The sequence below is a fragment of the Homarus americanus genome, unplaced genomic scaffold, assembly GCF_018991925.1.
Source record: "Homarus americanus isolate GMGI-L3 unplaced genomic scaffold, GMGI_Hamer_2.0 scaffold44060, whole genome shotgun sequence".
NCBI classification, from domain to species: Eukaryota; Metazoa; Arthropoda; class Malacostraca; order Decapoda; family Nephropidae; genus Homarus; species Homarus americanus.
In genome coordinates, this window is record NW_024756871.1 from 4263837 (window position 1) to 4290425 (window position 26589).

At 40.4% G+C, this 26589-nt stretch overlaps 4 protein-coding genes across 4 annotated transcripts; 2 read left to right on the top strand and 2 right to left on the bottom strand.

Annotated features, from left to right (window-relative positions):
* Window positions 1-1428: 1428 nt before the first annotated feature.
* Window positions 1429-4682, bottom strand: LOC121857031 (digestive cysteine proteinase 1-like). Its single transcript, XM_042352856.1, has 7 exons — window positions 4649-4682; window positions 4339-4410; window positions 3938-4090; window positions 3610-3792; window positions 2713-2907; window positions 2415-2580; window positions 1429-1813 (listed from the first exon to the last, which is right to left on the bottom strand). Exons 2-7 carry the CDS (start codon window positions 4408-4410, stop codon window positions 1608-1610), a joined length of 975 nt encoding a protein of 324 aa, XP_042208790.1. The 5' UTR covers window positions 4649-4682; the 3' UTR covers window positions 1429-1607.
* A 6813-nt stretch (window positions 4683-11495) lies between these two features.
* On the top strand, window positions 11496-14130 carry LOC121857032 (digestive cysteine proteinase 2). The gene is made up of 7 exons (XM_042352857.1): window positions 11496-11559; window positions 11813-11884; window positions 12045-12197; window positions 12353-12535; window positions 12916-13107; window positions 13325-13490; window positions 13743-14130. Exons 2-7 carry the CDS (start codon window positions 11813-11815, stop codon window positions 13946-13948), a joined length of 972 nt encoding a protein of 323 aa, XP_042208791.1. The 5' UTR covers window positions 11496-11559; the 3' UTR covers window positions 13949-14130.
* A 1802-nt stretch (window positions 14131-15932) lies between these two features.
* Window positions 15933-16990, bottom strand: LOC121857035 (digestive cysteine proteinase 2-like). Its single transcript, XM_042352861.1, has 4 exons — window positions 16885-16990; window positions 16570-16722; window positions 16124-16226; window positions 15933-15995 (listed from the first exon to the last, which is right to left on the bottom strand). Exons 1-3 carry the CDS (start codon window positions 16978-16980, stop codon window positions 16146-16148), a joined length of 330 nt encoding a protein of 109 aa, XP_042208795.1. The 5' UTR covers window positions 16981-16990; the 3' UTR covers window positions 15933-15995; window positions 16124-16145.
* A 1708-nt stretch (window positions 16991-18698) lies between these two features.
* On the top strand, window positions 18699-22894 carry LOC121856969 (crustacean calcium-binding protein 23-like). Its single transcript, XM_042352758.1, has 5 exons — window positions 18699-18883; window positions 20465-20590; window positions 20840-21017; window positions 21217-21426; window positions 21834-22894. The coding sequence occupies exons 1-5, from the start codon at window positions 18699-18701 to the stop codon at window positions 21933-21935; spliced, it is 801 nt and encodes a 266-aa protein (XP_042208692.1). The 3' UTR covers window positions 21936-22894.
* The last annotated feature ends 3695 nt before the right edge of the window (window positions 22895-26589 follow it).

The following is a 26589-nucleotide window of genomic DNA, read 5'->3' on the forward strand; positions in this document are numbered from 1 at the left end:
CCAGAGAAGGAGATGAGTGTAAGAGCCATACACCGTCTCGTAGAAAAATTACCTCTTCATGTATCATGATTTTATAGTCAAGGTATAAAATAAAATTTGCAGTTTTCCATTTCTTTATCAACCAATCATGCCAAATTCTGCTTTATTTTTCACGTACAATTCTCTAGTTTACACCTACTTTAATTTATAGTATGTTCTTAATATTTTTCTCTATACCTAAACTTTATCCCTCACACAAGAAGAGTTTATCACATAGTTGTAAAATATTTTATATGCCTTATAATACTATGAACAGGTAAACTTGTGTTACCTGTGGAGTCTACTCGTTTCCTCTTATTAATTCATATTCTTGGGTGAATCAGGTGAAGGCGGTGGGTGACTGATGCATATAGAGTGAACGAGGTGGGTGACTGAAGCATATAGAGTGAAGGTGGTGGGTGACTGAAACATATAGAGTGAAGGTGGTGGGTGACTGAAACATATAGAGTGAAGGTGGTGGGTGACTGAAGCATATAGAGTAAAGGTGGTGGGTGACTGAAGCATATAGAGTGAAGGTGGTGGGTGACTGAAACATATAGAGTGAAGGTGGTGGGTGACTGAAGCATATAGAGTGAACGAGGTGGGTGACTGAAGCATATAGAGTGAAGGTGGTGGGTGACTGAAACATATAGAGTGAAGGTGGTGGGTGACTGAAGCATATAGAGTGAAGGTGGTGGGTGACTGAAGCATATAGAGTGAAGGAGTTAGAGTGAGAAACGGTCTCCAACCCTTGTGGGTTCTATAGCAATGAAGACTACAACTTTACAACCCATAACTCTCACTAATATACTCTGGCAGTCCAAAATTCATAATACCAACCATTTTGTTTATTTCAGTATTATGGAATTTTCAGTGATGCAACTTAGAAATAATTAAGTTTTTGTTTTCCTGCTGTGAGAGAAAACGTTATGAAATACATTAGGAACTACAAAGCGTCACTGGAAAATATTTGACAACAATGTATTTAAGTTTATCGTGTGTGAGTGTAGTAATGGGTGTACATTCTGCAGGGCCACCTTCATCCGAGTAACCCAGCGACGTGGGTTGATATTAAATAACTTGTGGACATTACACAAGTTACTTCACATAATGTTATAATATGTGTTCTTCAGAGTATAATATATAGCTCACTTGTTCTTGATTATGATGTAAAACTGTAAGTCAATATTAATTTTATTTTTCACAATTTGAGCACAAATTAAGTCTTTTTAGAGAAATAAGAGAAATACCAGGAATCATTGTAATGAATTCCGAAGTAAACAAATATTTCGTTTTGGAAATTGCTTGGAGCTATAATAAAAATCACCATTTTCACCAAACTCTGACTTCCACACAATTTACATTTGATTCACTTTAGTAATGATGAAGGAAATTTTTATACGCAGCGAATAATTCTTGCTGAACTGTCTTTATTCTTAAAACAAAACAAAATTATTATATTTTAACATATTAACACCAACAAAGGGTAACGAGTTGATGTAGACTGTTCATGTTAGGCGTCTCATGTCACGGAGCAGCTCCAGCCGCCACCATTCGCTCTGGTATAGTGGTCTGCAGTGCCATGACATCTAGACGGTCGGGTAAGAAGCATCGGTGGCGATACCGCAGTTGTTGTTCCTGTTGCGAGCCATATTGATGTACCCATTCTCACCCCAGCTGGTGCTCCAAGAGTTCTTGACGAGCCAGAAGTCTTGGCCGCCTTCCGAGCCGTAGCCAACTGCCAGCACAGCGTGGTCAAGCTGGGATGATGAGCAAGAGGGCTCATAGTAGACACCTGCGATATAAAAAAACCTTGTAACATGTGTAGCAGTAGTCAAGTGGTGAGAGTTAAAGTGATAACGGAATATGTGTTGTGTTTATCATGGCAGAACCATAAAACATATTTCCTCGATGTGGCCTCTCGAGTAACACCAAATAGTGTTAACCATGAAGAGCATATTGTCTTCTCAAGCGAGGGTTGTGTCATATTTGGCGAGATTTACTGTGTAACATCGTACAGGATGGTATATATGTTGACTTACTGAGTGAGTTGATGTTGGTGAATATAGTAAAGGGAACAATGCCCGTAGTAACATTTTCTTACTAAAACTAAAACCTCAGTCAAGAAAGTTAAGTGTCTCTTTATAAAAAGTATGTTTATTGTATAAAATCGCAGATGACTAAGTATTAAACTAACATCCCTCGTGTCTCAGAGATGAGTTATGAAAACCATCGAATTAAACTCTAAGAAATATTATCGTGATTATAGTAACATTGAGAACATTTTGTTTTAATAGGAAATCTCATGTGTACTGTAGTTACATGTATGTATGACAACTTATGTGCACGTCTTATATGGATGGGTGAAGGCGGGTGTGCAGTGCACTAGTACTCACCGCTGCTGTAGGACTGGAAGCTCCTGTGGGAGGCATCAATGGCAACAGAGATGGGACCGATGTCCCTGGTGGCTGTCATCAGAGCGCTCTCGCTGCCCTGGGCGATGCTCACAAAGCCAGTGCATGTGGCTCCGACTGAGTTAGAGTTGAACCGGCAGGTGTTGTCCTGGCAGGAGAGCAACGCAAATACAATGATATATATTTTTCTTAAATGGAGGAGATTCATAATTTTTATTACTAAGGTTGATTGTTTAAACATGTAAAAGATGCTTTGTCCAAGTCATCCGCTCGCACTTACCCGAGCTTCGTAAGGGTAGGAAGCCTCTGTGTCAACACCACCATTGTGCTTGATGTATTTGAAAGCTTGGTTCACCCAGCCACCATTACATCCCTGGTTAAAGTAAATGCCGCCAGCGCAGTCGACGAGTTGCTGTTCTGAGAGACTCACCAGCTCCCCGTTCTTGAGGAAGTGCTGGCCCTCCAGGGAGCCGGTCTGTGTCAGGAGAGGCAGATGAGTGAGAAACAACAAAATATAATTGAGTTTCGTCAAGTGATCAATGATTTGAATAGTGTGTTCCCATCTCTCCCATCTCTCTCATCCCTCCCATCCTTCCCATCTCTCCCATCTCTCTCATCCCTCCTATCCTTCCCATCTCTCCCATCTCTCTCATCCCTCCCATCCTTCCCATCTCTCCCATGTCTCCATCCCCTGCTTTTATTGTATTATTAGCTGGGGTATCCGACGTTGTTTTTTTTTCTTCTGCCAAGTAGAGTTAACCAGAATGGATGTAGCCACAACACCCTGTCAACATGCCACAGCTCACCTCGAGGCTCACCCATTAGAATTAAAAGGGCCGCTTATAGCCTATATCCGTCATTTAAAAATCGTCGCCATGTTAAACAAAGAAATAGATAATTAGTAATTATTTTAATAATAACGAAGATAACTCTTTAAAGTAAATTTGTAGCGGCGAAAATGATACTGAAAGAGAATTAAACTTTAAGAGAGTAAGACAAGTCGGTAAGGAACTGGTCATCTTTCCATAGGTAAATTTTATGAGTAATTGAACTCACCATAAAAAACTTTTCCCGATAAAAGTGTTAATAAAAAAAATCTTCATTAAAATGAAAATAAATATAACACTAAGAAGGAACTACTACTACAGCACATACCTAGTGCAGCCCGAACACTTACCGTAGAGAAAGCCCAGCAGGAGCCACACTGTCCCTGGTCCTTGACAGGGGTTACGGCACCTTGGGTGCGCCAATCCACCTCCGTTGTCTCAGGGGCTGCGTCTGTAGAGGTGAACACTGCTACGGGCTTAGGGCGAAGAGACGTCTTGTAACCCTTCATCATGGAGTTGAACTCATCATTGGTCTGCAACCCCACAACAATTTTACAACTTGTTAATAAAAATAATTTGACCTATTTTCACTTTCTTAAATCATAACTTATATAGACATTTTCACTACATACGCAACTGTATTTTTTTAATCTTACGTATATAATGCTTTCAACTGACCATGTCACTGAACTGGTTGATAGCCAGGTTGTAGGTGACCTCGCCCCTCTCATACTTCTTGTTGAACTCCTCGATGTACTGAAGGTTATCCAAGAAGACGTTGAGGCGGTAGCGCTCCTCCTCTAAATCCACGTACTTCCTGCCAAACTTACCCTGTGGGAGCCAACACACATGTACTACACCACATCCACCAACGGCCTGCCATAATACACATGTGAGAGCTAACACACACACATGTACAAATAACAGGAAAATACAGTATCGGTCACTGGCATAGAAAGGGGTAGATGTTATGGGTCAAATTTGTATTGGGAATTTATCTTACCCACATCCACCAACTGGCACATGACACTCCAGGGATCAAGAAGTAAAGTACCATCTAACATAGATAATGGTGCTACCTTGAAGTCCTTGAAGGCAGGACTGGCGGAGGCAAGAGCCACACCGAACAGGAACAACACCGCGACCTTCATCTTCAAGAAAAGAAGATATAAAAAATAACAAGATTAGATAATTTAAAGATCAGACAAAAATCTATGATATATACACGAGATAAATGATAATAAACGTCATTATTATACTGATATTTTTAATGAATTATCTAAAAAAAATAAACCTTAAATTGCGTCATCACTTTACTCCATAAGTCAAGGTAGAGTTTTATGGAAGTTGTTATTGTGCTGTTATACACAAACACAGAGTGGAACATACCTCTTGTGACCTGAGCCCTTAGTGAGTGTGGGTAGTGGGGGTGAGGATGGGTATATATATTCAGAGAGGCCGTGGGAAGCTGTACACTTTCTGTTTTTAACTTTCTTTCTGTGTCATCTTTAACTCCTCTCAATGAAAGTCGCTGTTGACTCTTTCGCCCTGGTATATACTCTGCCAGGTTAGGTTAGGTTGAAATAGTGTTTTTCCGATGGTTTTGGATGTGTTTTGAAAAACTTCCAAGTAGGTGGATGACCGAAACGATATTTTTACCGATAGTTTCTGTCCAGGAATGTAATTGTTGTTATTAAAAGTCATAATTGCCACATCAAAATCCCTAGACACACCAGTGATGAAGGTAAGCAAGACTATATATAAACTAGTCCTCACTCTGCATATATAACACAATGTAATGGTGAGTGTTTGAAGTGTATAGGGTTAAAGATGTTAATATTGCACTGAATCTCTGGTCTTATCATCTGTATCCTGTAATCCTCAGTGAGGGTTTGATGCGATTCTCATGAGATCGTTTCTGAACCTGAGCAGAGAGCTATCATGTATCACCCAACTCCTATGGAATATCAAGATCTTGGTGTAGTACTTTTATTCGGTGGCGCCTCTCTCTTTCTCTCTCATCCGATACGTGTCACTGGAGCCTCATACAGTGAAACCCTTATCTAACGGACTACATGTGAGAGATTAATCCGTTAGAACCAAATCCGTTATATAAGAAATGTCCTTCTAACGGACTGTATGAGAGGATTTTCCGTTATATACGAATCCTCTTTTAATGGACGTGTTAGAGGTTAGTCCGTTAGATTGAAGTCCGCTATATGGAAGTTACACTATATTTTAACACCTGTGTATATTAATGAATACTTATGACAATTGTTCAATAGGTATATGAGTCAACACTAAGTAGTTAATTAGGAAAATAAAACTTGAAATACATTATTATTGACCAATTCTTCATACGAGGACTGAAAACAAAAAGAAGGCGATTCTGTTATTGTTGTGTTTTGCATTGATGTTATAATGTATTACTGAGCTTCAATAACTAAGGTCTTTAACCACGTATTCTACATTAGTAAATAAACTAGCCATCAACAATAACAAATGATTAAAATATCTTCCTGGTCTCGGCAAAAATCACCTCTGTGTACTGACTCACTGAAATTCAATTTTGTATACAACTGACGCCCGCCCTGAGATACATTGATATACTATGTAGTGACCTATGACACGTGGTGAGGTCATAATGGAATACACAACACGAACTGGACATGATTTTGGTGTTACTTGGGGAGGAAATTTTTACGAATATGACCTTAATTGAGGATGGTGGTCTTGAAACTATATATACTGTATATAAGACATTTGGGCTTCTTTTTCAAGTGTCTTTTAAATAATATGAGACAAAAATCGTAGATATGTGATGAAGGTAATTCTCTGGATTGTTCCTTTCTGTAAAAATCTTGAATATTACGGAAAAATAGACATTATTAAGTTTTCTCTAAATAACATTCCATTTTCATCATTTTTGGCTTCTTAATAATAAAATTTTACATTGTTCTAGCCTTTTAATGTCTCCTATAAATAAATATATATATATATATATATATATATATATATATATATATATATATATATATATATATATATATATATATATATATACGGAGTGTTTTATTCAAGACATCTGAAGATGTCTTGAATAAAGACGAAAGCTAAGACTCTGTTTCATTTTCCGTGTGATTTTATCAAGATTTATCTTATCCACGTTTTCATTGTGGATTTACATGAAATATATATATATATATATATATATATATATACATACATACATAAACGTTTCTATAATTGTTAAGTATAAAGATAATAAAGTTGACGTTTTCCCCCTGGGTCTGATATTTATATTCTCTTGAAAAATTAAAGAAAGAAAGAAAGAAAGAAAGAAAGAAAGAAAGAAAGAAAGAACTCTGTGGTATATAGTTCCTCATATTATAACCTTTAGACACACTGTCACCACCGACCACACTCGTCTTACTCCCCTCCCAAGTTCCACACATCCCTGAGCTCTACACCCTCGCAGCTCCCTCCTCCTCCAAACGTTCCGACGGACCTGTTTTCGTACCATCATCTGGGTCAGGCTGAGACAAAAGGCGTAAATTTACCCAAACATATCTCAAAGTATAGTAGATTATCTTTAATGATATGTGTTTTGCTTGATGATTAACCCCTTCACTAAAAGGAAGGTGTTTGGTGACGCCGGAGGATGATATTCAGCACAGAGAGACACCTCGTACCCAGAGGTTCAGTGCGTTTGATCTTTGAAGAAAATTATATCTACAATATTTTTTTCGTAAATATATCATAAACATTTTTATTGCTCTCGGTAGTATTACATCCACCACACAGGTGACATAAATATCTAAATCATTTCTTATTTACATGACTGGTAGTTTATTCTCGTGGCCCTGGAGGTAAAGTTGTGTCTTGGTTTTACCCAGATAACTGGAGCCGCCAGCTTCTCATGAGGTGATACAATCCGCACTCTGAGGTGCGCGCCAGCTGAGTAATCTGCCTCATCGTCAACATTGTCAGGGACGCTTTCTCATCACAATGGTGAGAACTGAGGCAACCAGTCAACGGGGTTTTCCCTTGTGGTGGGAAGTGCATTTTCTCTAACTGCTGGGTAGGAGGGGGGGAGACCACTCTAGGTTCCTCGGGTTCACTGTTTGGGAATATTTTGTTTTCGATCTGATCCTATATTTTGACCCAAGGATTACGAATCGAAAAGGGCAAAAAATATGCCTTCAAATAATGTTATCTACGTAATCATTAGACGTCATTCAAGGTCAAATAACAACGTTGGTTTTTACGAAGGCCAAAATTATGTCAAATGAAAGCGCTTATCAGCAAAAAGACTTTTATGTAAATAAAAAAGTAGTGGGGTCAACCTTGTGACCTCTAGATATCATTTAAAACCAACCGAGATGAAAAGAAAGCAACCCAGAAGAAACTGTCGCTCTTCAAGATTCAGACATCACTGTGCTTGACAACTCTTGTCTCGTTACACAGTGAAGGGGGAATTTGCCTCTTTTCTTCGAGTAAGAGTCTGCCACTCCTCCTCTACATCGTTAAAGAAGACCCACCTGACGGAGGAGCTCAATGGAGGAACATGAGATCCCACCTGTGTTGTCTTTATCCATACGACGCAACCAAAGCCAACTCGCTCAACACTTGATAATTATGGATCTTCTGTGTTTTGTCCTCGACTGTGCTGAACTGAAAACTTGAGATCGCTTTACTTGGTGCAGGATTAATACTTTCCCCCCAAAAAGTATCAAATGAAAGACACGAAGCCAGAGAGGAACACTTCAACGAGTTAGCGGATTAGCAAGACTTCCCCAAGGTCAGAAAACGAGTACATTTGCTGGCAGACTCTTCAAACAAAGGGGAACGTTCTGTGTTACTAACAAAGGAAAGGAATAACACCAACACTATCTCGACAACAAGGATTTCTATTTGACTTCACATGACCGTGTTGTGCATCTGGGACCAGGGCGTTGGGCGACGGAATCTTCCAACCACGAGGACGCAGATACTGTACGGGAATCATCGTGCCTCTCATCGATGACATTCAGGACCGTAACTCTATGTTGTTGTCCAGGCAGGAGATACGGACGTTTTTGTTATTATCTTGAGACAGTTCAGGTGTTTGCAGTCAATAAATCCCCAGACTGAACAATGCCTCGCCTTCAGTAGTGGGAAACATCATGGGCACTTTGGTCTGGAACGCTGCCTTGGACTACCAGTTTTCCAGGCCGTATTAGGGTGTGACATTACAAACTGATTGAGGAACAAGAGTAAACGAATATGGTGGAAAAAAATGTCAGATCCGCCCAGAAGTTACAGAAATATGTGAAGTTTTTGAATGATGATGAATTGACTATTATCGAGTGGTTTATGTCGGCTTTATGACCCTTATTTAATTGCTATTGAGGTTAATGTTCTCCGGATGAATATGTTCAGTCACAGGAGCCAGGATTAATAAATGTAATTATATCTCTGAGGCAACTGCTCCAGAGAGACGCCAATATTATTCGTTCTTATGCAACTTGTCTGAAACGTTTGGTTAAATAAACGAAGCTCAGTTTTACTCTGGTGTAATTCACTCCAAAAAGAATCATTAAAAATTTTGTGTGAGACAATATGACATAACGGACGAAGGATTTTGACAACCCTACCGAGACAACAGGAGTCACAGTGTTCATTTTGGAGAGTTACAGCTGATTTGATTTTCTGGTGATCATACAAGAGTGTGTTAGTTTATTGTTTCAAATACCGTAATGCACAGTGAAGGATGATGTGGCAGTCAACACAGGAACTAAAAGAATAGAGTTTGAGTGTAGGAAGAATCGACACAGGAACCCAAAGCTTCATCCTCACACTTCGCCGATGAGCTTCCTTGATCATTATTTTTTCAGTGAAGAAAATTTTTATCACGATGCTGGACTTACCAAAGGAGGATGAAGGGGAACTATTTTTAAACAGTGTGGAATAATCACTAAACGTCTTGGCAAGTTCCCACGATTTAAGGTCATCCATCTTTGAAGTGTGTGCCTGAGTGTACCTTAGTATAGCCTGACTTTTTCGGGAAATTCCACCACTTCAAATCAACTGACCTAATTTTTACCTGAATTTATGGTAACCAAACTCACTTGATTTTATTCTCAACAACATCTGATTAGAGTATGTGAACGATGCAGTGTTATCAACGTAAGCAATGAGTACGTGGGAGAGGTACATGCTGGGGGCCACCTAAGTGTGAATTCGTTTAAGGTGTAGAGAAACTGTAGCAAACACAACAACCACACCCTGAGTTAACGAATTGCATGATCCAGTGTTAAGGAATAGTTCGAGAAGACCGAACAATTCGCCAACTGCACTGGCTAACCATTACCCCGGAACATCCAGATTCCCAATTACTGCTGGGTGGACAGAGGCAAATGGCGTAAAGAAACTTGCTCATAGTTTCACCCTGCCCAGGGATCGAACCCGGCTTCACTCACTTGCGAGGCGAGCATGCTGACCATTACACCACAGGTCGCTACATACATACATACATACATACGTAACCTAATCTTGTACCCTGGAACTGTACTCAAGGGGTTAAACATGAAAAACAAAAACATGAAAGCACATTAAGGAGGAAAACCAATGACACCTAAATCCAAAGTTGTAAATAATACCTTAATCTAATACTACCCCCTCCCCCCCACCCCTCACCCCCCCCAACCCCCTACTTCTCCAGTTCTCATGAGGGGGCTACCACCTGCTGCTCACCTCCACCACCCTCCACCCCTCACCGCCCCAACCCCACTTCTACAGTTCTCATGAGGGGGCTACCACCTGCTGCTCACCCCCCCCACCCCTCACCCCCTAACCCTTTCTACAGTTCTCATGAGGGGCCACCTGCTGCTCACCTCCACCACCTCCACCCTCACCCCTAACCCCTTACTTCTAGTTCTCATGAGGGGCTACCACCTGCTCACCCTCCCCCCCACCCTCACCCCCTAACCCCTTACTTACAGTTCTCATGAGGGGGCTACCACCTGCTGCACACCTCCACCACCCTTTTCCTTTCCCCCGCCCCCCCCTTTACCTTCAATTGTGTTTTCCCTATTATTGTCAAGTACATCAGGATTTTCCCACGCACTGCACAAGGCTACGATGCAGTTAGACGCAAACAAACAAACAAACAAACAAACAAACAAACACTAAATTTCTTAACATCTGTTCCTAAGTGATATATTACCTGGTCCTGAAAGGTGAATAATGATTAATTGGGGGTCTTTTACAGGTGTTTTATTGTATATTATTGTCTTGTTCTTCCTCTTCTTCTTTTTGTGTTTTTCTTCTTCGTTTATCTTCCTTTTTCTAGTGGTTTTTGATGTTATTTTCTTCTTCTTCTTCTTCTGCTTCTTCTACTTTTGTTCTTGTTGTTTTTCTTCTAATTCTTGTTTCCTTTATCATTATTATCATTGTTGTTCCTTTCGTTCATCATCTTGGCATTTCTCATTTTTCTCCTGTCTTTTTCCTCTCCTTTATCACTCTCGTTCCTGTCTCCCATTCGTAACGTAGTGATAATCATAATATATCAAGCACAATCAGATACCATTACTATAGAGAATTAGATCCCTTTAATTTAGGATTGAAACCCCCATAAACAATTCGATTTTGTTCTTGACTATAAACAAGAGAATGTAATAAGGTAATGGATACATGGATAAATAAATATGATCTTAAGGGATATGGCTAAGATGGATAAGTCGTATTTCCTTGGAAATAATGTAGTTTTAGTCTTTTATGTCCAGAATTATAGCGTTTTTGAGTTCGAGAATATCAATAATTATCCAGAATTATGGTATCTTGGAGTTATAGTATTTTTCCATTTATTAATCTCCAGAATTATAACAGCTTGTGGCACTTTGTGTTTCCTATCTATAATTTTGTGGTTTCTTGAAGGTCACTATGGCAAGGCGGGGTTTACCGATCACTGATAACAACCTGACTGTTGTTTTCTTTGCTTTTGTTGTTGTTGTTTTTGTTGGTGTTATTGGTTTATTATTATTATTTTTATTATTATTATTATTATTATTATTATTATTATTATTATTATTATTATTATTATTATTATTGGGTGGTGGGTGATCAGATGGGAGTGGGTGGTGGGTGGTGGAAGGTTGTTGGTGGGTGGTGGGTGGTGGCTGGTGGGTGGTGGGTAGTGGTGCAATAGAAACTTTACAGTCGCAGATGTTGAGCTTCTCACTAAGTGCCAGCATATATACAGGTCACAACACCCTCTGACTCACACTCAGCCACCGTGAACACACCACAAGTACTACGAGGTAAACAACTAACAAATGCTCTTAATAGTTCTTAAGTTTTAAGATTTAATAATATTTAAAATTAAAATCGTTCAACTAATTTTTCTGAATTAGTAAAATGTTTAAAGTTATGTGAGTAAGTTTCTTTATCGTTATGACCAAGAGAAAAGTTTTGAATATGAGAACATAAAGTCACTATTAAGTAGATAACATGAGTAAATACTTTTATTATTAACTTAAAGGCGTAAGTAATGGCGTTTCTTGTTTGTCTCAGATGAAGGTGGCAGTATTGTTCCTGTGTGGCGTGGCTCTGGCCGCCGCCAGCCCCTCCTGGGAGCACTTCAAGGTAATGTCCTATTCAATATCGAGTTTTTCTTGGCCACTTGGACATATCAGGTATCACTTGGTATTGTAGGCAAGACTAATGATGACACACACACACACGTATAAGCTACAGTATTTACTTGTGTGGTCCTACCGGTACTTACATGTGTCGGCTCCCACAGGGCAAGTATGGCCGGCAGTACGTGGACGCCGAGGAGGACTCCTACCGCCGGGTCATATTTGAACAGAACCAGAAGTACATCGAAGAGTTCAACAAGAAGTATGAGAACGGCGAGGTCACCTTTAACCTGGCGATGAACAAGTTCGGTGACATGGTCAGTCAGTCTTCTATATGTTTAGAGTTCGTAAATTTGTCATTTTATTTGGGCAAAAGAAGTAACAATAAATTGATATAATTATACAAAAGACGACTCACGTAAATATACTTGACTTTCTTGCTGTGGGGACTAACGTTGTTATGGTGTAACAGACCCTCGAGGAGTTCAACGCTGTCATGAAGGGAAACATCCCCCGCCGTAGTGCACCTGTGAGTGTGTTCTACCCCAAGAAGGAGACAGGTCCCCAGGCCACTGAGGTTGACTGGCGCACCAAGGGCGCCGTCACCCCCGTCAAGGACCAGGGACAGTGTGGCTCCTGCTGGGCCTTCTCTACGGTAAGTGACCGGCCCGTGTGGCGGGTGATAGGTCACTGTAGTTCCAGTAAATATTCTGTTGCTGGACACAATATCGCTTTACCCGGATTTTCGCTTAATATGAACTGGATTCCCCCAATTAGTCCGGATTTCGTTTGGAAGTCATATAAACAGTTCCTTTTTTATGATATGCGTGAAGAACTTTGGAAAATAGTATTATGAAATAATAAAAAGAAGAATAGTGATAAATCAGGTCACCAGCGCCTCATGGAGAGGGTGACCACTGTTACTGACGAGGGGTGTGCTGGAGAGAGTGAATAAGTTCCACTGATGTTCATTTGTATATCTGGAGGTAAGAATTAAGACAACTTGTTTACACCCTCTGGCTTTGGCCTCCATAGACTGGCTCCCTGGAAGGTCAGCATTTCCTCAAGACCGGCAGCCTGATCAGTCTCGCCGAGCAGCAACTCGTCGACTGTTCCCGCCCCTACGGCCCCCAAGGATGTAATGGTGGCTGGATGAACGATGCCTTCGACTACATCAAGGCCAATAACGGCATCGACACAGAGGCCGCCTACCCTTACGAAGCCAGGGTGAGTCAGTCCAGAGGTGAAGTAACTTATTAACAAACTCCACCTTGAATAATTTTGTTGAAAGCAACTTTTATTAATTATTGCTATTTTTCTAATGGCTTGTAATTATCTATTCTGCACGGCAAGACAGAATAGCAATATCAGAATGAATATCAATAATGGAAAGTATTATTTACATGTAGTTCTTATATTGCTTGTTCCTCTTCTCGCCTGAAAGGATGGATCTTGCCGCTTCGATTCTAACAGTGTTGCTGCCACCTGCTCCGGACACACAAACATCGCGTCTGGCAGTGAGACCGGCCTCCAGCAGGCAGTGAGAGATATTGGACCCATCTCTGTCACCATTGACGCCGCCCACAGCTCCTTCCAGTTCTACAGTAGCGGTGAGTACACACACACACACACACACATACACACACACACATACACACACACATGCACACACACATACACTAATCTTCACTATAGTAAAAATTAGACTTTAGTCAGCAAATACTGCACTGAATAATAATTAGTGTTGCATCACTGCACCACCCGTACCATGCCGGGGTGACAACAACACGCAAGAAGTGGTGGCGGGTTGATCCTACCACAGTAAATAACACAGGTGCCTAATTTGTGTGGTTGTACTCTAGGTGTGTACTATGAGCCAAGCTGCTCGCCTTCCTACCTGGACCACGCTGTACTGGCTGTTGGCTACGGCAGCGAGGGTGGCCAAGACTTCTGGCTCGTCAAGAACTCTTGGGCGACCAGTTGGGGTGATGCTGGGTACATCAAGATGTCTCGCAACAGGAACAACAACTGCGGTATTGCCACTGTCGCCTCCTACCCGTTGGTATAGAGGTGATGGCACTCTAGGTCACCAGGCCAGGGTGAATGGTGACTGCTGGTGCTGCTCCTCGGCATGAGACGCTCACCATGAACTCTGAGCCGTGAACATTTCTGTATATCTCTACGGTGACGTATTGTGTATAGTAGTAACCTACGATAATTTGAATACCAATAAAATTATCAGAATTTTTATTTATGAATTGTCATTATTCCTCCTATAAAGGGTAAGGGTAAGAGGTAATCTATCGAGTAATAAATCACCTAAAGATTAGACACCCCGACTTACCTCACATGATGATCAACACGTCAGGGTCCAGGAGGCAGAACCGACTGGTTAGATAAGGTTTCATCGGTTTGGTTTTTGCTCTTCAACCACGTATCTCGGTTATGGGTAAATTTAGAGAAACGTTTCATAGAATAAAAGCGTCTTATTTTTGTCTCAACCTATAACGAATAAAAGAAAAAACCGCCATTCTCTCCACTGATTATTTTTTTTAGTACTGTAGTTTTCTAAATTTCAACTCCGATATCTCGATTATGGGTAAAATGCACCAAAAGTGCCATAGATGAGAATCATTTTGTTTTTCCTGAAATTCTCATTAACAACAACAAAAAGGTATCTAAATATGTCCTTTACTATAACTGGACCAAGACAAGTTCCGTAGGTCTATACCTGTTGGCCACAAATGTTAACAGCCGGGAACCAGTCTTCTACAGCCGGACCTTCAGAAACTTGTGAAGGTTTCAGATGGTAAACAAAAATTCTTAGCCATAATAATATTAAACCATGAAATAACCATATAATTGGTTAGGTTTGATTAAGGTCATGTCAGGTCAGATTAGGTTAAGGGTATGTTAAGGTTACAGTAGGTTAGCGTTATGCATAAATAATTTTTGTATCCTTATTGTTACATTGTATAATTTACGATCCAAGAAACCTTATATTTTGTTTAATTTTGTAATATTTCAGTATGTTAAGAGTTGAAGACATTTTTTTTAGTAGGGTTCGATGTTTTTGGGGGGGTGGGGTGTTCAGAGAGCTTCGAGCACATGTCTCTGAGCTAATCTAAAGTTTTACACCACAGGGAAGAAACAAAAGAGCTGGTGGTTGGGAGAGGGGGGGGTGGTGGTTTTGTTGTGGAGCTGTGGTGTTTGTGGTGGCTGGTGTGGTGCCTGAGTCCTCCTCCGCCCTGAGCCCTGTCTGTGCTGCTGAGGAGTCGTGGCCGAGGATTGAACGACTAGTGTGTGTCTGAAGGTGTTGTGTGTTAAGGACTACTGCCGTGTTATAGTTGTGGGGGAGCGTGGCAAGACACCGCGGCTCCTGACAGTGACCATACCTCAGCAGCCGAGTCCTAGCTAAGTCCCTTTATTATGTTTTATTAGGGAATTGTTAATGTATTTCACTATTTAAACTATATTGGGTTATTATTCAGCAAACATCAGCTTACTAGCCAGTATTTGTGGAATAATTATTCATTAGGTGAGTACAATGACCCAAGTAGCTGGTTGGGTTAAGATAGGTTTGGTTAGGTTAGGTTTCTTATTCCACATTTTCCCAATACTTCGAAGTAGTGCCCACCAAGGTCAACATTAACAGGGTAGGAAGGGTCATTATGCAGTCACCAAACTATCGTTACCAGTACAGTACACCATTTTTCACTCTACACCGACGTTTTATCAATAAAATTCGCTTTAGTTGATGATTTTTGCGCCAATTAATTTGATTTCGACATTTTTTAGTTGAAAGGAGATATAATGTTTGAAACGACATAAATATTTCGACTTTAAAGGAAAGTTTCGGCATAGTGTATTAGATCACAAGGTCAAGGTCACAAGGTCAAGGTCACAAGGTCAAGGTCACAAGGTCAAGAGGTCAAAGTCACAAGTTCAAGATCACAAGCTCAAGGAATAAAAATATAACCTGTGTAATAGTTGGTCTCGTGACTCATCAGACAACCCGGGCGGTGATGACTAAGGCCAATGAAAACGTCGTCAAGAGTTTAAACATTTATTCATTCGTCAGTTTTCCGAGACAGTTTCCGGACGCCTCCAAGACTCTGAAGAGGAGAAGTAAATACATTACATCAGGATATAAATAATAGCATAGAATTTAACAGCTTAGTTCCTATTTTTGCACGAGAGAGAGAGAGAGAGAGAGAGAGAGAGAGAGAGAGGAGCACCTTACCGTAGATATAACCCAGAGTAAGCTACAGTTCTCCAGGTCCACCAGCTCCTTGAGCCTCAGACGGCCTCCTGTAGCCACGCATAGATCTCATTTCTTCAGGAGTCTGTCACGAACCCAAGAACGGTTAGCCACTGATACATACATGTCCAATATAAGAACTTAAGTCACACATTACTACACAATAGGATATACAGGGTGTTAATATGTACTTAAATTACACATTACTTAACGATAATGATAAAGTACAGGGTATAGATATGTACTTAAAGTAAATATGACTTCGTTTATCATATTACTTTACCATAGAATGATAAGTATATAGAACAATGGATCAGGTAATTACTTTTAATCTCTATACATGTACTTGTGTTTTGGACCGGAGTTAGTATTGTTGTTTTTGAGTCATTGGGGAGGTTGTTCTTGGATACCGAGTATAAATAACATACCATATCACTGAATTTGTTTATCTTCATCGTAAAGGTCACTTCACCCCTCTCATACTTGTTGTTGTGGTCCTCGATGTATTTGAGGTTGTCTTCGAAGATCCTCCTCCGTTGGTTGACCTCTTCCGTATCCTTGTACTGTTTGCCGAACTCAGTCTGTGGGAGTCAAAACACAAGTATATATGAACTATAACATGCCATACCATACCTCCATACCAAACCACCACCACGCCACACCATACTAAACCTGTGGGAGCCAATACTCACCTGCACTACATCACAACACCTGTCATACTGATAAGCAATTAATAAACATACCTTAAATTCATCCCAGGTGAGGGTGGCGGCAGCTAGAGTCATTCCACATAGGAAGATTATCAACGCCTTCATCTGAAATAAACAACAGGGAATCATATTGTGTGATATACTGGACATATATTAATACAGGACTTAATACAGAATATATACTCATACATTACAGGATATAGGTTGATACAGTACATAGTATTAATACTGAATTCTATGTATAGTTCCATTAATAAGAAATCTATGCTATTTTATCCCACCAAAAATTCACAGGTAATTACGCCTCATAGTAAACAAAATATTTACATTCTTAATAAAGAAAATAGTAGAATATTTTGAAAATCATTAAGAAATAAGAAGTTTTAGGAGATTTTTCTTATACAGTTGAATATATATTTTTACCTTGGAGTGTCTCTGTGTGTGTATGTGTGTGGCTGGGTATATATAGTCATGGGGTGGGAACCTGTACACCTGTGAGTGGTTGGACACACCCACCCACCCGACACACCAACCCCACCCCACCATAACCCTACCCTACCCCACCCCACCCCACCCCAACCCCACCACACCCAACCCTACCCTACCCTACCCTACCCCAACCCAACCCAACCACCCAACCCAACCGAACCCACCTCTGCATAATGACACTATTCCATCGACCACCTCACCAGACATTGACAACATACCAACCTTGACTTAACATTGTCACACCAACACGTAAAGTTGTGTGTCGTGTCATGAAGGAAGTTAGAAGAGAGACTGATCTATCCTTGAGTTATCTTACTGTATGTTAGATGTATAAATTTACCTTTGTATGTCCGGAGATAATCTTAGTGTTGGTTGGTTGCAGGTGAAGAGATATTCTGTACTGTATTGACTGTAATTTTTCACATGTTTGTAGTCATGTGTGAAATTAGGTTAGTGTCAGAAGTTGGTGTTAACGCCATCTGTTGTTGGGTGGAATTATTCGTTTGTATATGGGGGCGAGTTAATATGAGAACGAGTTTGTTATGGGGACGAATTTGTTATGGGGGTGAGTTAGTATGAGGGCAAGTTAGTATGGGGGCGAGTTAGTATGAGGGCAAGTTAGTATGAGGGCGAGTTTGTTATGGGGGCGAGTTTGTTATTAGGACGAGTTTGTTATGGGGCGAGTTAGTATGAGGGCAAGTTAGTATGGGGACGAGTTTGTTATGGGGGTGAGCTTGTTATGAGGGCGAGTTTGTTATGGGGACGAGTTTGTTATGGATGCGAGTTTGTTATGGGCGTCAGTTTGTTATGGGGGCGAGTTAGTATGAGGACGAGTTTGGTTTGTTATGGGGACGAGTTTGTTTTGTTATGGGGGCGAGTTTGTTATGGGGGCGAGTTTGGCGGGGGCGAGTTTGTTATGGGGCGAGTTAGTATGAGGACGAGTTTGTTATGGGGAAGAGTTTGTTATGGGGTGAGTTTGTTATGGGGGCGAGTTTGTTATGGGGACGAGTTTGTTATGGGGGCGAGTTTGTTATGGGGGTGAGTTTGTTATGGGGGCAAGTTTGTTATGGGGACGAGTTTGTTATGGGTGCGAGTTTGTATAAGGAGTTTGTATGGTAGCGAGTTTTTATGAGGGCTAACTCCGATAGTAACAGCTTATACTAACCTATACTGACCTACAGTGACCTGTACTTGTTTGCACTGGTAGATTTTTGTCCGAGCCTGACTCACTGCCGTAGCTCTTCATTATAAGTTAAAAAAAATCAATGAAGACGTTAGCTATTTTTTTTCTAGTTTGTATATATAAATTTGTGTTATATATATACTACCTTATGCTGTGTTATTATCCCAGTAGATGTATGTCCGTATGTCCTAAGGTTAATGGGAAAGACTCTTATCCCCTTGGCTGGAACGCTCTGGACACGCCCACAGCACGAGGTATGCGTGAGGGAGCCACCTGGCCACACCGACACCAGACGCATTCCATACTTCACAGTGGTAACACCAGTCCTTATCCATCTCTCTCATCACAGCCACTCATCAGGTTAGTCAGTGAGAGAGATATGTGTCTCATTATTAACGTGGTTTTAAGGATTATCCGTTGTTAATAGGTGAAGATTAGATATAGCATAATTATATAGGAAGATTCTTAATGGTGATATTGTAGTTTTAGATCAATAAGCTGCAAGTGAAGGTGAAACAAGGCGGAGTGCTGGAATGGAATAGGTGCTATTACTGGGCTTCTGGTATACTCGTGGCTGAGACAAAACATCTTACAGATAACCGTTCTTAGCAACACAAAGGCACAAGATGTTATTAGTAAGAGTGAGGAAACTACTACGTGTGACAGAATGAGTTTACGCAGGTGTGGTAGAATGAGTTTACGCAGGTGTGGTGGAATGAGTTTACGCAGGTGTGATAGAATGAGTTTACTCAGGTGTGGTGGAATGAGTTTACGCAGGTGTGGTGGAATGAGTTTACGCAGGTGTGATAGAATGAGTTTACGCAGGTGTGATGGAATGAGTTTACGCAGGTGTGATAGAATGAGTTTACGCAGGTGTGGTGAAAGGGGAGGTGTTGACAGCCGTTAGTACATGTTTCCTACCTTACTTAGCCTTTAAAGGTCGACTGTGTAAAAGTTCAGGTGTGTTAATATTTACCTTCGAGTAGAGAGATCAGTTGAAGATTAGATACCCCACTGTATTTCACCTGGAACAGCGGGAATCGATGAGAGAAGTGAAACTCTTATTCTGAAGCTCCAACATAGGTTTAGGTTGTGTTAAGGTGTTAATTTTAATCAGGTGTAATAAATTTGGGTTTTAGTCTTCATGTAATGAGAGAGAGAGAGAGAGAGAGAGAGAGAGAGAGAGAGAGAGAGAGGAATAATTCGATACTTTAATTCCTAATGAAAGACGAGAGAGAGAAAAGCAATAGGTTTAGAAATTCAATTGAGAAACAGGGAGCTGAGAAGGATGATAACAGGGAGACAGACAGAAACTAGAATAACAACAAAGGCAATAAAATATACAACAAAGACTCAGAAAATCAATGAACGAGACATAAAAAACAAAACAAGACCGAGAAGAACATTACGTCAGTACCAGGAGGAGAATGGGTGGGCGGGGTGGGTAAGTTTATCGTGTCAGCGGTGTTTGTTGACAACCTAAGCTCACCGCGTCTCCTAGCAACCAACCTTCTCCCACTTCCCTCCCTCATCCCTCCAGAACCCCCCACCACCTGTCAATATAGGACTATCATCACATTGATTGTTTCTCCTTATAACTGCTTTATATAGTTGCTTTTTTTATATATAATTACAGTTTATATAATAGGATGAAGTAAACGATATAATTTGACATATAAGAAGAGATGAGGTATTTTTTTTAGATTTTAATAGATTTTAAGGTGTAAAGCGTATGTAATGGTGGGCTGTGGTGGCCTTCCCTCAGATCTGATAATGTTACCTAAATTGATTGTTACCTTGAGACCCTAACTGTATACATACACTCTATCTAGACACAACCTAACACTCAAACATTAGACACACTCAAAAAATAGACACACTCAAACTTTGACCTTACTTTACCCTTTACCATAACCTAACCTAACCACTTCTCCTCTACAGTATGACTCACGAGGATAGCCTGAAGGAGGCATCTGAGGCGGCAGCAAATGAGGCTGGCACGCCCTTAGAGAAACTACAGAATCTTCTCCTTACTCGCGGATACACTGGTATTCTTCGATTCGGCAGGTGGGTGTTGGGGGGCTGTGTTGGGGGACTGTTGGGGGCTGTGTTGGGGGACTGTTGGGGGCTGTGTTGGGGCTGCATGGTGGCTGTGGTGGGTGTGTGTCGAGGGGTGTTGTGGGCTAAGTGGGGCTATGTTCAGCGTCTGCGTGGTAAAAACTCGTATCATGAGAGAGAGAGAGAGAGAGTATAGTTCATCTGACGTCATAAGACAGACAGGCATACAGGTATTCACAACAGTCTTACATTTCCCAGGATGTTTCGTATTGTTGATGACGATGAAAGCAGGACCTTGAACTTAGAGGAACTGGGCGAGGCGATCCATAATTTCGGCCTCGAGATTTCCGAGGACGAGGTGGGCGAGCTCTTCAGTGCCATGGACGAGGACGGCACTGGCACTGTTAACTACGAGGAGTTCCTTTCAAAGCTCAGGGTAATGGTGGTTATCGATAGTTGTTATTGTTAGTAGTAGTTGCTAGTAAGTAGTAATTGTGGTTGCAGTATTAGTGGGAATGGTGGATGTTAATAGTAGGTTAGGTTAGGTTATGGAAGGTTAAGTTAGGTTAGGTTATAGTAGGTTAGGTTAGTGAGAACACATTATAACCTGAAGTAAATTATGCTCCTGTCAACAGCCGGAGATGACTGAGGATCGTGTGGCGGTGGTGGAGGAGGCCTTTGGGGTCCTGGATGAGTCTGGGGACGGCCTGGTCACCCTCGAGGACGTGAAGGGCAAGTACGACGCCTCAGGTCACCCCAGTGTCCTCGCAGGGAGCGCCACAGAGGACGAAATTCTGCTCAAGTTCCTCGGCAGGTTTGAGGGCAACACCAAGCAGGATGGTCAGGTAAGGTGTGGGGGTGGGTTGGGGTGTGGGGGTGGGTTGGGGTGTGTGGGTGGGTTAGGGATTATATGTTGGTGAATGGGTGGGTGTGTGGTGTAATATTAATAATAATAATAACAATAATAATAAACAGTTTATTGAAAAAGTTACAGTAGACTAGAGGTTGAAAATATATAATTGACAAAAATGATTTCTTATATAAAGTGACATAAGATTCTCTCCAAGCTTGTTCCACTTGAAGATAAACCCCCCTAATGCTAACCTAACCTAACCTAACCTTCAGGTGAAATAAGCATGTGGTGAGTGAGGGAGGCAAGCATCAAGTGACCCAGAAAAATGCTTAGCTTATTTAATGTAAGTCTTGTATTAGTTAGTCATCTCTTTTCACCCACTTCACCCTTCTTCCACAGGTGACCAAAGAAGAGTTCCTAGACTACTATTCAAGCATCAGCAAGTCTATAGATGAGGACGAGTACTTTATTGAGGTTATCAAGAAATCCTGGAAACTGTAATTTGATCCAGGAACACAGTCTGAGGGTCGGTGGTCTACTGCAGGGGAAGAGTTAAGGTAGTACATGGCTAGAGGTGGAAGAGATGTCTGTGTTGGCTGCTGGAAGAATCTGAAGTCTTGTGGTAAGGTCTGAGGGCGTAATGGTTATATGAATGTCTTTCCTGTTTGAGTAATGTCGATTTCAGGAAACACATTTAGAAAGATGTAAAGAAATATCGTAAGGAAAGTTGTCTTACACGAGGGGAAGAATGTGATGAAGAACAATTGAGGAATGATTTAAAACCGTAGGATATCAGAGAATGTGAGCATAGGATTTACACAGTCTGAACAATATCATGAGAAAGGAACACCGAAAGTATCAAAAGCTAAAGATCTTAAATTACTGATGGCTGAGCAAGAAGTCCAACCTACGACAACAGACTGTAAAGACACGAACACTGAAGACAGGACAAGCGCACGTAAACAAAATCGAGGGACATATAAAAGGATTGTAGATTACTGGTGACTCTTAGGGGGTAATAATTATGGGAGAGTAATAATAAACTAGCAATATAATAAGGGAGAGGAAGGCTATAAAAGGGTGTATAAGGGTGTATAAGGGTGTCAGGTACAGTGTATGGATGATGGTGTGGACTAATGAAGTTGTAAGGAATGTAAGTGTTTATAGGCAACTGGAGACCGAGTATGGAGATCCAGGTTTTGAGGGCCATAATCTTTCGGAGATCAATTAGTATGAAGATCGGAGACTGGTCGAGGGCTATATGCTGTACTGGAGACCGAGTATGTATGTTTGGGAGAATGAGACTCAAAGGCTACGAGAAACAGAGTATGGAGACAGTAGACTTCAGGAGAGTTAATTTGGAGGCAGTAGACTTAACAAAAAATAGAATGGAGACAGTATAGAGACCGTGAACTATCAAGAAACGATGAGATGGTTATGGTCGAGGTGTCTATTTAACATGTGTCTGTGTCTTGATCTAGTTAATGTTGACCTGTTTACCAGCACTAACGCTTCCATCAGCTGAGTACACACACACCACACCACACACACCACACACACACACACACCCACACACACACACACACACACACACACACCCCGCAAGTTCAAGCATTCAATTCTTTTCTGCACTAAATGATAAAATGTTTTCTGTCATTAAGGGAAGGTAATTACGTAGTTGTGATAAGAGAAAATGTATTCAAGAGGTCGAGGAGCAGCCAGAAGGGTGAGGCCAAGTCCTTTGTGTTGGTTATCGTAGTAGTTAAAGTACCTTTGTGTATGCCCTTAGAATACTTACAGTACGTTCAAGCTTGCCATATATTGTTCAAATTTACAATATCTTCTGTTTAATTAAAAATATCTTAAGATGCAATGTGTATAGACTTACGATACTTTGTTTAGACTTAGGCATACGTTCAGATTTTCCTAAATGCTAAATAACAAAAACTACGACTTATACAACGCTACATTCACACCCCATAATGCTTACTGCCCCAAGCTTACGATGCCTTGAATTGAAACCTACAATACTTGACAATACTTTCTTCCATTACATTTTATTCTGAGGCGTAAGAGTACTATATTTTAACTCTCTTTATATGTATATTATGAAGGAGGAAAGTTATGGAATGTAATTTTCACTTTAGGCTTGCATAATAATCGTGTATAATTCGTATTCATTAGTATTCACGCCTCCTGGGTTATCTTTAGTTATCTTAAGCACTTAGTGTATGTGAAGTAAACCTGGCTTTATAAAGATAGGAGTTATTAATCTCCTGGAAAATAATTTCTCAATGTTTGTTAATGTCTCTTATGTGGAATAAAGTTCTTAGAGGAAAAAGGTTATGTGATTTAACCCCAAGATTCTATGTGGTAATGAGATCTGGTACTTGGCATATGTCAGGTCTAGTACTCGACACATGATAGGTCTGGTAGTCGACACATGATAGGTTTGGTATTCGAGATATGCCAGGTCTGGTACTCGACACATGATAGGTCTGGTACTCGACACATGATAGGTTTGGTATTCGACATATGCCAGGTCTGGTACTCGACACATGTCAGGTCTGGTACTCGATGTACTGGCCACGGTCATACATGTTAGTTAACGTAAATTCAGACGATTCATATTACGCTCAATGGCCCACAAAACATGTAGCTATGCCTTCTTTATTGAGTCCTCCCGTTGAGACGTACATTCTCTCACCGTTTTCTCTCAAGTAGTACCTCCGAGACTCTGATATTTCTTAATACCTCATAACGTGTTCAGAGATTTGAAATTGAGAGAGAACTCAATTGTTTTGCGTTAAATTATATATCTCTGATTACAGATGAAACATAGAGTCTGCCAGTAGAAGTGACGAAGCCCTAACATTGCCTGTAGGGACGCTGAGTGCCAAACTGATACTGAAGTTAGATCATTTTGATTCCCACTCATCAGAAAATCTGATGTTTGTATTGAAATTGTTGTCAGTTGTATATTTTAGAAAATAATTAATCTCCTGCAAAGAATGTCAGTCTTCTTATCTCCAAGATCTAACGGCACACTCTCAGTGGGCTCCTGTCGAAAAATTTTGAGGAGGTTGCAAGAAAACGTTACCATTTTAGCGTTTAACGTCCATTTCAATATTGCCTGATAAGAAGATAAAGTAATAAGCATACAGAAATAAAGACTTAGAAACATAGAGAAACTAAGATAATATAATAGAAAAGAAAAAAGAAAATATAAAATATAATGATATAAAAGAAAAATATCTCCTCTTACACAGATATATTAATGTAATAATACCAAAAGAGAGGAAATGAAAAGAAAATAGTAAAATTCCCCCCTTACATCGACACATGATAGGTCTGTTACTCGACACATGATAGGTCTGGTATTCGACACATGCCAGGTTTGGTACTCAACATATCCCAGGTCTAGTAGTCGACATCTGCCAGAGTCTTGGTGAGTGGTTGAGGTCACCTGACATTTTCAGAGAACTTCATCACCAGCAGACAGCCAGGAACTAATCCTAAATGAGTCTTACACCATCCGCCAGTGGAGTGAACATTGGTACCTGGTGATAGTCATTGACCCGTAGATGAAAAGGGAAATGCAAAAACTTCAATAAACATCTTTTACTTTATAATTGCAATCACCATTGTTCAACCACCGACGATGTTAATGCAGTATCTTAAATTATCTTCCCAAGTGAAATATTTTGGTTTTTTCAGAAACAAAGGAGCAGTTCCAAGCTCAGAGATTTTAAGAAGATAACAGTGGAAACACATTATATAAGTGAAGTGTCCTGGGTCAGTAATGTACTGTTATGACACGACTTCTTGTCTCTTGTTGATGCAATGTAAACCTGGGTGACAAAATACTGCATAAAAACAACATTAAGAGGTTGTCAAGAAGATTGTGTTAATAATGACAATAAATATATACTTAAATGACACTTATTAAACATTGAGAAATCGTATGACCGCTGGCAACATCAGGTGTAGGAGAGGTTGGAGCTATAATTTCTCATATCAACATAAAAATAATCAATATAATTCCTAGTTATGAGATGTTCTCGAGGTAAGAAACATCTTTATTTCTTTACAAACAGTCTCTAAGATATGAAGCTAAGATACACGGGAGAACTTAAAGACAAATAGAGAATAGTAGTTAGTATTAGTAGTGGCATGTTTGTCCACCTCGATCCTCCCACATATTGTTCTTGAGATTTATTAAGTTATCCAGATAATTCTGTTCTCTCTTATTGGTCTTCACTTAGAGAAAACGATTACCTGGTTTCCTTAACTTTAGACAAAACCTAAGTTGATTTATGGAACAGAAGTGTAATTTTCACCGGTAAATAAATCACCTAAACTTGGATATGGGAATTATTATTTTTTTTTAATTATACAAGACAGAAATATATAGGCGGAATCAAGAGACAGGAGCAGCCATATTATTTCCTTTGCAATCACTCATTCTATCTTACTGCAGCAATAGAATATGTTCGTTCTACTGTGACATTCACCTTCCACAAGTCCTTAAATATCTATCTGGTTTATTCTCGTCACTCCAGCACCGCCAGCTAGCAGCACGACCATCCCTATACACAACTCTGCTCCACGCTACTCCATCACCCTCCTGGTTGTCTGTCTTCCTCCTCCAGTGGCGTTTGATGCATTTGAACCCTGATACTAGTTTAATTTTGGATCCAATTTTCCATATATTTTTATTAACAATACAAGTACAGGTATAATACAGCATACGTTTACACGGTCTTAGGCTAACTGAGAACCAAACTGACGCCGGACCTACATCCTCCCTCCCTCCTGTGTGGTCTTGTTCTCCCTGATGCTGGACCTACACCCAACTTCTTGCGCTACAGTAGAGAGACTCGTCTGCAGGGATAAGGAGAGTCCTGTCTATCCGTGCTGACATTTGCCGGATTTTATATCAACTACGTGACTCCCAATACGATATAGCCACCAATAAATTTTTAATTCAAGGTTCTCAAAGTTAAAAGTCTCCTACACTTCCATATTGTAACAAAATAAAGATAATAATTTTTACCTCCTTTGTATCATATCTAGAAGGAATTATCTTGTTTCTGTCTCACAAAATTGACAGTTGATAAGGTGATCACTTAGAAACTAACGTGTGTCCTGGGTT

Coding starts and splice junctions, on each gene's coding strand:
- LOC121857031 (XM_042352856.1), bottom strand. CDS start 4,410: ATGAAGGTCGCGGTGTTGTTCCTGTTCGGTGTGGCTCTTGCCTCCGCC. Junction 4,091..4,338: donor CTGCCTTCAAGGACTTCAAG/GTAGCACCATTA, acceptor TGGCTCCCACAG/GGTAAGTTTGGCAGGAAGTA. Junction 1,814..2,414: donor CTTCCAGTCCTACAGCAGCG/GTGAGTACTAGT, acceptor TTTATATCGCAG/GTGTCTACTATGAGCCCTCT.
- LOC121857032 (XM_042352857.1), top strand. CDS start 11,813: ATGAAGGTGGCAGTATTGTTCCTGTGTGGCGTGGCTCTGGCCGCCGCC. Junction 11,885..12,044: donor CCTCCTGGGAGCACTTCAAG/GTAATGTCCTAT, acceptor CGGCTCCCACAG/GGCAAGTATGGCCGGCAGTA. Junction 13,491..13,742: donor CTTCCAGTTCTACAGTAGCG/GTGAGTACACAC, acceptor GTTGTACTCTAG/GTGTGTACTATGAGCCAAGC.
- LOC121857035 (XM_042352861.1), bottom strand. CDS start 16,980: ATGATTCCCTGTTGTTTATTTCAGATGAAGGCGTTGATAATCTTCCTA. Junction 16,723..16,884: donor TCACCTGGGATGAATTTAAG/GTATGTTTATTA, acceptor TGACTCCCACAG/ACTGAGTTCGGCAAACAGTA. Junction 16,227..16,569: donor TAAACAAATTCAGTGATATG/GTATGTTATTTA, acceptor GGTTCGTGACAG/ACTCCTGAAGAAATGAGATC.
- LOC121856969 (XM_042352758.1), top strand. CDS start 18,699: ATGTCCGTATGTCCTAAGGTTAATGGGAAAGACTCTTATCCCCTTGGC. Junction 20,591..20,839: donor GGTATTCTTCGATTCGGCAG/GTGGGTGTTGGG, acceptor TACATTTCCCAG/GATGTTTCGTATTGTTGATG. Junction 21,018..21,216: donor AGTTCCTTTCAAAGCTCAGG/GTAATGGTGGTT, acceptor TCCTGTCAACAG/CCGGAGATGACTGAGGATCG.